The sequence below is a fragment of the Struthio camelus genome, chromosome 2 (genome assembly GCF_040807025.1).
Source record: "Struthio camelus isolate bStrCam1 chromosome 2, bStrCam1.hap1, whole genome shotgun sequence".
Taxonomy (NCBI): domain Eukaryota; kingdom Metazoa; phylum Chordata; class Aves; order Struthioniformes; family Struthionidae; genus Struthio; species Struthio camelus.
In genome coordinates, this window is record NC_090943.1 from 149,056,625 (window position 1) to 149,066,636 (window position 10,012).

At 39.0% G+C, this 10,012-nt stretch overlaps 1 protein-coding gene across 1 annotated transcript in view; it reads left to right on the forward strand.

Moving 5' to 3' along the window:
* VIRMA (vir like m6A methyltransferase associated) overlaps positions 1-10,012 on the forward strand; it is a 34,434-nt gene that overhangs the window by 17,484 nt on the left and 6,938 nt on the right. Inside the window, exons 15-23 of the mRNA XM_068933038.1 lie at positions 62-314; positions 1,530-1,747; positions 3,366-3,498; positions 4,520-4,672; positions 6,594-6,754; positions 6,928-7,024; positions 8,152-8,318; positions 8,501-8,832; positions 9,725-9,868. Of these exons, the coding sequence (XP_068789139.1) occupies positions 62-314; positions 1,530-1,747; positions 3,366-3,498; positions 4,520-4,672; positions 6,594-6,754; positions 6,928-7,024; positions 8,152-8,318; positions 8,501-8,832; positions 9,725-9,868 (1,658 nt within the window). The remainder of the gene's footprint in view (positions 1-61; positions 315-1,529; positions 1,748-3,365; positions 3,499-4,519; positions 4,673-6,593; positions 6,755-6,927; positions 7,025-8,151; positions 8,319-8,500; positions 8,833-9,724; positions 9,869-10,012) is intronic.

Consider the following 10,012-nt stretch of genomic DNA (forward strand, 5'->3'; position numbering starts at 1 on the left):
TTTAAAAATAACTTTAAAACAGCTTTTCCTGCATATTCAAAGTGCATTGATTTGCTTTCAGCAACACGGAAGATAAAGAGAAACAATACACTGGACAGACCACCCGATTACTTGCTTTATTGGATGCCCTGGCTTCCCACAAAGCTTGTAAAGCGGCTATTTTGCATCTAATCAATGGAAATAGTAAAGGTGATGAAAAATATGCAGAAGTTTTCCAGGAGCTCTTGGCTTTAATGCGATCAGCTGGGGACAATGTCGTTCATCAACAGAGCGCTGAATGTGTAGCTTCCCTTTTGCAGTCCCTCTGTGATCAGGTATTTGTGTATTTAATGCATAATGTCTGTGGAAATTTTAATTATAGGAGACAAATTTAGTGAGGTTATTTAGTTATTTTTTACAGTGAGGTTATTTAGTAAGGTTATTTAGTGAGGTGCCTGTTTTTCTAAAAGAAAAATCCCATCAACATTGTTACAACGCAAAAAGAACTTGTATGGTTGGTTGCTTTGACAGACTTGCTGTGAGTCTTGTTGCTCTGGAATGTAAATCCTTTTATTTATGATATCTATTTTGCAGTAGGCACACTATTCTGATAGCTCATTAGTTACTAGGAACTGAGTCGAACAAAGATTGACTGTCCTTTCAGCAGAGAGGGATGTCTTCTCTCTTTTTCAGAAAATTTTAGACCGTGGGCCTTTGCCAAAACTGGGGTTGTCACTGTCTCTCTCTCTCTCAGCTGTCTAGCTGAAACCTCTTAAGAATTTATTCCAAATGTAAAGATATATTTAAGCAAAAAATACGAATGAAATGCTGTTACCGTAAAATTCCACCACCATTAAAACAAGTGTCGTTACTATGGTAAAATAAGAAACGTTGCCTGACAATTGATTCATGGACGAGACCAGGTAGTTTCTCATTAGTGGCATGCATAGATTTACATGTTATTGTCTGTCTTACTAGCTGCGTGTATTTATTTGCCATAGTGCTTACCCATTCACGCAAAAGACATTTGGGCATTGTTGGCCAGTAAAGAGATCGGTCAGGCATTTGCGTATAAATAGCTGTTTGCCCATGCAAATTCTTTGTGAAATCTTGTTCTATGTTACATAAAACATAGAGGGGACAATAGATCTTAAACTTTCCAGGTGGTATTTGCAACCTCTTAATTTTAATGAATATTTTGAGATAAAGGGGCACTTGGACTGCCTAAGCAAGAAACCATATGCAAGTATGAGACATTATTCAGTGACAGTTTGGCTTTTAGTTATGGCTGTCCTCTCCCTTTTTACCCTTTGAAGCTTTTATATTTTTAAAAAACAATAATTGTCTGTAACCCTTAAAAGAATCACATTAAGAAGGATACACTGGGTTAGTGTTTTACTGGTCAGTAATCAACTCTGTCAAATACAGGACTAAGTTGATAGAGGGTTAGCGAGAGAACCTAGTGTTTTCTGAATTAATGTATGATTTACATTTATTGCTGGTATACTGAATGCATTTTTTACTATGTATATGATAATCCCTTCTTATAGGATATTGCACTCGTTTTACCAAGTTCGTCAGAAGGTTCTGTCTCTGAATTAGAACAACTTTCCAATTCCTTACCAAACAAAGAGATGATGCCCTTAATTTGCGACTGCCTGATGGAAACATTAACCAGTGCTGAGAGCAGTTATAGTTGTCTGTTGACGTGTATCCGAACAATGATGTTCCTTACAGAGCATGACTATGGCTTCTATCACTTAAAGAGGTATGGTATTTTAAGATATCTCTGAGAACTTAAGGTTATTAAAAATGTTTGTAATGTGAAATCAGAGGTGTGTTTAGAAAGATTTAGAAATTTTATAAATTATTACTTCTCTATCTAAGAGCCCAAAATATAATTGAAATAGTGCTGTGCTAGAAAGACAGTATTTAGTGAAAGTCTTTAAGATTTACAGTTTAAAATGCAGGGGAAAAAAAACATTGGGAAGACTGCTGATAGGTGTAGGGTGTTTTTGTTTTGTTTTGTTTTTTTTGGTGTTTTGGGTGGGGGGAAAATTCAGATGATCACATTTCTGATCTAGGTAGGGTTTTAAACACTGCAGAGTTCATCGTTTGGTCGCTATAAAGCGCTTTTATACGTTGCATGGGGAAAAATGGTGTATCTTAGAATGAAATATCAGCAACATCCAACACACTGAGTAAGGTGTTGCCTTAGGCTTGTAGGAAATTTTGAGGATAAGTCATCTGAACTTTAATTTTCTTGGGGCTTTGGTGTTTTACTCTGTACTTTGGTCTCCCTTTGCTTGAATTTTTAACTGTGAAATATTTCTGCAGTATGCAAACAGAAGCACTTTCTTTTGGGGGGAAAAAAAAAAAAAAGAAACACTTGTGCCCTTCATTTCCCCACTCCAAGACAAGAGGAATAGTGTGAGATATAGTGCTTGTGCCCTGCCCTTTGAGTAATTGGAGCTGAGTAATTTGAGCTCTCTCACAGGACGTTGGAGACCTGTATCTCATTCCTTCTCTTTTAGGGGATTCAGTTTGCACCTTTCACTTCCTCAGGGTGCCCTGACCACTGGAGAACTGGGGCTTTTGGAATGGAGAATTTGTTACTACTTCTGTTGAGTCCGTTTCATTTTGAATGGAATATACACATGCACAGAAGTACTATGTCCTTTGATATTTTATCCCCTGTCCTGTATTTGGACCCATTTCTTCCTATGAAAGGTGTGTAGAGCGGTAAAAGAGTTGTGAGGCTCCAGAAGAGAAAAAGGTAGTTCCTGGAGTCTCACCAGTAAAAGGCTGTGCCAGCCACTCTTCTGGGTAATGTTACAGAATCGTGCTGCTCAGACTGCAAGAAGCTGCACTATCCATGAATGAAAGATAAGCAGGTTAAAGCTGCCGTTGTTTCTATGACTCCCATACATCTGGCTGTTGGCTTCAGTACGTGGCGTTGCTATTTCTACATTGATGATTACCTTCCTGGTTTTGTTCCTGTAGATAAGCGTCGGGCGATGCAATGAAATTGTAACGGCAGGCCTAGTACTGCTGTATACATGAGGCACTTGTGCAAGTGAATATTTCTGTACTACTATCCCATGTCCACACGAGCTGGAAATTTCATTTCTTATAGTTTTTAGAGGTATTGCTATAGTGTATATGACTGTATGTGCGGTTTGAAATATCTGCAGACACCACCAGTGAGAACGGCAGGTTAGTACAGAGAAAATAATGAAGCTCCAACTTCATAACCTGATCCCAACTCGATAATTATCAAACTACTTTTGTGTATATGTTGTTTTCTTCTTACAGCAAGTTACAGTGGAATGTGTTGACAACATATGCATTAATAAAGTGTTTTCTCTTTTTTATTGTGCAAACAGCTCCCTAAGAAAACACAGCAGTGCTCTGTACACTGTATTAAAACGAGTGATAAATAGCTTTAGCAAAGACACAGGTGAACTGGCCTCTTCTTTTTTGGATTTTATGCGACAGATTCTAAACTCTGATACGCTGGTAAGTGAATTTGTATTAAATACTTGAGTAAATTCAGCTGCATCTCCTTGAAATCTGCAGTGTGGGGTGCATTCAAGAACTGTTATGTCAGAAAGCAGTTGACTACATAGATTATTGTGTAAGCATTTTCCATCAGTATTTTTAGTGCCATCTTTATTTTTTATTAAAATCTGTGAAAGATGGGCAGAATATATATTTAATGAATACAAGATTTTTTTTTTTAGTAGGAAGAAATGGCATTGTTATCCTTTAAGGAGAAGAGTGCAGTTACTTGTTTTCAAGCTGGAAATGAAGTGTTAAAAGAAGTCACACGGGCAGTACGAATAAAGGGGCCCTAGCAAGCAAATGCTAGCTCTGTGCAGAAAACATATTTGTAAAAATGATGAAACTGAATTCAATACAGCTTATGAAAGCCAGAATTGAATTACACTTCTTGGTAGGAACTCTGGAAGAAATTGCAAAATATTTTGATGCTTTTTATTTCTCCATTAAAGTAAGAGAACTGACAGTAAAATACATAGTATTTATGGGGGAAGAAAAGGCTTTTGTAGGTTTTCTATTCTTAAAGAAGGCTTTTGAAATATCAGTTTTACCTAGGTGCATATATTTAAAACTATCAATGCTCTAAGTTGGGTGTATCAACTGTCTTAAGTGAACAGCCATGCTATTGTGTCCAGGTTTTAGATTCCTGTCATCCTGTTAGAGAGTTGCTGGGGTTTTAATTTAAAGAAGAATAGCATAAATGTTTTATGCAGAAAGGAATCTAAAGTATTTATTAATTGTTTGATACAAACCTCAGCTTATATGGGAAAAGATTGCATCCATCTTGATACAGGAGCTGAACTTTCCTGTAGAATTTTACTTTATTAAAAATACTTTGCACAGTATGTTTTTAAAGCAGTAGAAATTACTCTTGTTTTGCTAGATTTGCTCTAATGTACATTTGAATTCTAAGGGGTTGCAATCCAGGAGTATAATGAGTATTTAAATATACTTATTTCCTACTTGCCATATTTTTCAGGGATGTTGTGGTGAAGATGGAAACGTTATGGAGGTAGATGGGTCTCATCCAGGCAGAACACTGGGTCTAACCACAGCAGAGTTAAAACATCTGTTGCAGAACAAAGAAGAAACTCCAGAAAACCTATTGCTTGAGCTGGAGAAACATGTTATGGTAAAGGAATTTGAATAATCGGGTTCATGTTGCAGTCTTGTACATAAACCCTCTTTTAAACAATATAGACTATCCCTCCTTAGTAGGAAGGGTACAAATTTCTGTGGCATATCTTATGGAATTGATAGTAGCTGCTGCCATTGTTTTAATACCAATGTCCAGAATCACCTATTCTGATGCAGGATCAATTCTGACTTAACTTTAGCACAATACAAAGAATAAAGTTTAAGGTACAGTTGGGATCACCTTGTGCTGAAGTGCTCATGCACCACAAGAACATAGGTAATTAAGCGTGATGAAAGGGAACCAGTGTATGTAGTAGGGACCGCTGGACACTGGGGAGCTGATTCTTAGGGTAATAAGCAGTGGTTCCTGTTGCTTAGCACTGTCATGGGCACACAGGGCTGGAAGAAGTCATCTGAATATGGCCAATGGTTTGATGTCCAGCTGGTGACCAGTAACAAGTGGAGCCCCCGGGAGTCGATACTGGCACCCATATTGTTGGACATTTGCATCAGAGATGGATGGTAGCACATGTTCAGCAGGTTTGTGGATGACACTAAGGTGGGGCGCTGGGTAACATGACAAACAGCAAAGCCTCAATCCAGAGGGGCCTCAATAAACTTTCGAGGATTGGATTGACAAGAACCTAGTGCGGTGCATTAGAAAAAAGTGAAAAGTTCCTCACCTAGAAAAGAATAAACCTATGCGTTGATGCAGGCTGGTTAGCCGTGGGCTGAGTAGGAGCTCAGCTGAAAAGGGATTATGGTGGATGTCAGGTTGAGCATGGACCAAAAGTACATGCTTGTTACAAAGAAGGCAGGGTATGCTCTGTGCTATACTGGAAGAAGCACGGGCAGCAAATCAAGGGACGTTATTGTCTCCCTCCACGGGAGGCTGCTGAATTTCCCTTTGGAGTGTTACGTCCAACTTTGGCTGGTTTTGTCCTCCTCCCGGTTCTAGAGAGATGTAGGGAAACTACAGAGGGTCCTACCAACATGGCCTGGGGGCTAGAGCACATGGGCTATGGAGAAAGGTTGACAGAGGTGGGCTTGATTAATCTGGTGAAGAGGGTTAAGGAGCTATTTAATAGCTTCTTATGGCTGTTTGGAAGGTAGTTAAAAAGGTAAGGTAACCAAACTCATCTTGGTAGTACCAGATAATAAAACAGGGGCCAGTGACCACAGATTGTAGCTTTGCAGGTTCAGGTTGAACATTAGCAAAAAAAAAAAAAAAAAAAAAATCACTAGGAGGCTGTGGAATCTCTTTCTTTGGAGGGTTTTTTTTTTTTTTTTTTTTTTTTTAAAGACTTGGCTAGATAAAGCCATGGCTGACCTGATCTGGTTTTGATAGTTCTGCTTCAAGCCTGGAGGTTCAACTGGATGACCCCTCCATCCATTGTTTCTATGATCCTAATACTGGAATCTAATCGTCCATAATTTATGGCACCTGTGCAGTAGATGGCTAATTTAAGAGTCCAAAGAACATCTGCTCCACAAGCTGTTGGCCACAAGTGCTTTCCAGTGCTATACTCCCCTCTTCTTTCCTCCGCCTCCGAAATCTATGGTAAACAAAAGCCATAGCTCTACTGAAGGAGAAAGTCCGTTCCCAACATCCTAAGTGTCAGCTATAGCAAAGGACTCGTTAACAATCTGAGGTGGTTCCACATACTGGATTACGTTACGGAGACTGTCGCATCAGCTAGTAGCAAAGCCTAGAATGTGCATGTGGTGACTTGGTTTGTTTTATAGTACACTGAAGAGCTCTCTGGTGTTTGAATGTTTAGGTGTCTCAGTTTCACTATTTTTGGACAGCGACTGTTTTGTCTAGTGTCCCGATTTCTTTTTTTATTAATCAACAAAAACATATTTCCTCCTCTGGGAAGGCGAAAAAATTTGTGACTTGTCATGTGTTGACCTAGGATCGTTCTAAAGAAGATGATGGCCTTGAATCCTTACTGGACAACATTGTTGGTGTCAGGCAAATGTTGGAGTCAGCAGGTGATTCTTGTCCGCTAAGTGACCAAGATGTAGAGCCACTTCTTTCTGCACCAGACTCTCTTCAGAATTTGTTTAACAACAGGTAAAATTGTTAAATATGGGGATAGAAAACACTTTTTAAAAACAGTGCATTTAATTTCATTTAAACATCAAGGGTAAGGCAGCAATAGGCACTCCAAATTCTCTGATGCTGAGTGTGCTTGCAGTTGGTCATAGTTCGCAATCAGAAAGGCATTTGACATTGCTGTGTTTCAGGACTACGTACGTGTTGGCAGATGTGATGGATGACCAGCTGAAGTCGATGTGGTTCTCGCCCTTTCAGGCTGAAGAAATTGACACTGAGCTGGATATGGTAAAAGGCTTCATTAGCGGAACCGAAATGGATTTAAAAATGAGGGTTAACGTGACTGGTAGCATCAGAGATTCATTTGGCTAAGTGATTTGTTTTCCTTAGCTCACCCTTTTCTATTGACCCAGCTTGTAGGGTTTGTCCTCTTTTTTTTTTTTTTTTAAAGGTTGTTATCAAATGCCTTCATGGTCATGTGGAAACAGCCAGAAAATTAGCCTTATCCCCAGTGTCCTAGTGCAGGAGTTATCTCCTTTAGAGCAACAGTTGGCGCATCAGTCCTAGCCTGCTTTTGTGTTGCTGCTGGGGATTTTCCGCAATTTGTATTAAATGTGGAAAAGGAGCGCGATATATTTGCTTTTTTCCTTGCTAGCCTTCTGTCATTGCAGAAATACCCAAAGAACCTGGCAACTACACTCTGTGTTTTAAAATCTTTGCTCTAAAGTTACAAAAGTGGAAAAATGGCAGTAGTAAATGAAATTACTTCCACAAAAACTTTTCACTGTACTTGCAACTTGATTTCTATAACCTAAAATTTAGTTGTCATTTTGAAAAATACACAATAGCTTTCCTATTCTATTCCTTATTATTTTTACCTAAGCAATTGTTACAGTGTCTTAGTTTCCTATGCGGAAAGCTACCAACTTCTCTTGGCTTCATTCCCTTCATTTTTTTCTAGCTTTACTCTTTTTTTTTTACGATTGTACACAAATTTTTACTTCAATTTGTGTAATTTCTTCAGCAAAACCAAAACTGCTCATTCCTGTATAAAAGCAGCATTGCTAAATTTATAGGACTGTAGGCAATAGGACGTAGGCAAAAGGGGGCCTCTCTGCAGGTTATCTATTGACAAGACAGCCATTTGTTTATGAAAGCTAAGCCTTTGCTTTCTTGAGATTCAGAACCGTAAAGACAATTTTGCTGCAGCTCTGCTTATTTTGTTATTTGTACTTTTAGTTTTGAGCCACACTGATGCATTAAAAGGGGGAGGATGACGCTTTGTACTCTAATTGGAGGATCTAAAGTAGGTTAGGATCCTAGCTGAATCTTATGCATCCTGCTGCAGCACGTTTTCTTCTTCAGAAGAAAACTGGTAATGATTGTTGTGATAAAGATAAACTCTCTCACTGCAGGTAAAAGTTGACTTAATTGAACTGTCAGAGAAGGGCTGCAGTGACTTTGACTTGCAAGCTGAATTAGAGAGGTCATTTTTGTCAGAACCGTCATCTCCTGGTCGTACAAAAACCACAAAAGGGTTCAAACTTGGCAAGCACAAGCATGAGACCTTCATAACTTCAAGGTAAGATGATTTTAGTGAGTAAACAGTTAATGCGTTCTTGCTGCAAGGATTGGTAAATAATGTTTTATATATTCTCAAAATGTAGAGTACCTTTTAAATTGCATCTCCAGTACGGAGAATGCCCGACGTTCAGTAAGAATAAATTTTTACATTAACTAAATAACCACAATTTGTCATGACAGTGGAAAATCTGAGTACATAGAGCCTGCAAAGAGAGCTCATGTTGTGCCGCCACCACGAGGAAGAGGCAGGGGAGGATTTGGACAAGGGATTCGACCACATGATATCTTTCGTCAGAGGAAACAGAATACAAGCAGACCACCTTCCATGCATGTGGACGATTTTGTTGCTGCAGAGAGCAAAGAAGTGGTTGCTCCAGATGGGATACCACCAGCCAAACGGCCACCAAAAGTGTCACAGAAGATTTCTTCACGTGGTGGGTTCTCAGGGAATCGTGGAGGACGGGGAGCTTTTCACAGTCAGAACAGGTTCTTTACACCACCTGCTTCAAAAGGTATGCCTCTTATATCAGAAGTGGAGTAAATGAATTGATGATGCTAAAAAAATGCTTCAGTAGTATCCCGCTTAACCAACAATTAATCATCCTGCTGTGAACTGTTCCTGGAGCAGTGTGTCTGGGAAGAAGAAGCTGTTGGGTGCTAGAATTGTTCTCTAGAGTGCTATGGAATTAAACCAAAGCTGCAAGTTCCTGTATTGCCTCTCTCTAGCCCTCTGGTAATCTTACAAAAGTAGTTAGCTGTTTTCTTTTTGATCTAATGGTCTTGTGTATAGCAACTGTTGGAGTGCTTCAAAGCTGTAGTTGGGGTGGGGGGGGACACCCAACCTTCCCTGTCATTTGTGATATGGTAGTTCCTAAAATCAGGCATTACGATACGTCTCTGCACTTAAATGAGACTTGAATAGAAAGGATGGAGGGGCCTAACAAGATTGAGACGCAATTTTCAGTGAACTTGGAGATTCTGCTAGAGTGTTAAGTTTCTTTCATTTACAGACAAGGTTGCATTCCTTTCCTCTCCATCTTCTAATTAAGGCAAGTATTCCTTTGCACAGTAGAAGCAGAAAATATTTAGTAAAGTTATAAATACCAGGATTTACTTTAGCATAACAACTTAAATTATAGGAGTCCATCTTAATACAGCAGATAGTGGTGTGAAATTTTTTAAAACTTGAGTTCATGTCTGAAAAATAGACATTTTTCTTCTGATCCTGTGCATGATACAATAACTTGTAGACTGTGATGAGTTAGAATGCTAAGGGCATGTTGATGCCGAGTTAGTTTTGAGTTATGCAAATACTACACTTAGCCTGAGCATTGCAAAGATTAAAATGGAAAAAATGTGAGATTTACTCAACAGTATATGGGTTTTTTTTTTCTCCATATCTAGGAAATTACAGTCGTCGTGAAGGTGCTCGAGGCTCAAGCTGGAGTGCACAGAGTACGCCGAGGGGAACCTACAATGACAGTAGAGGTGGTCAAAGCAATTTTAACAGGGGTCCACTGCCACCATTGAGACCATTAAGTTCAGCAGGTACATGGTATTCATATGGGCATCGAACTATAGAAAATTCCTTGAATTTCATTTTTGCTTTACAAATGAAACCATGCAAGGATGCTACAGACACCTTGAAATTCAGCAAATGTTTTAAGCATATATGAACCGTTGTCACTGAGA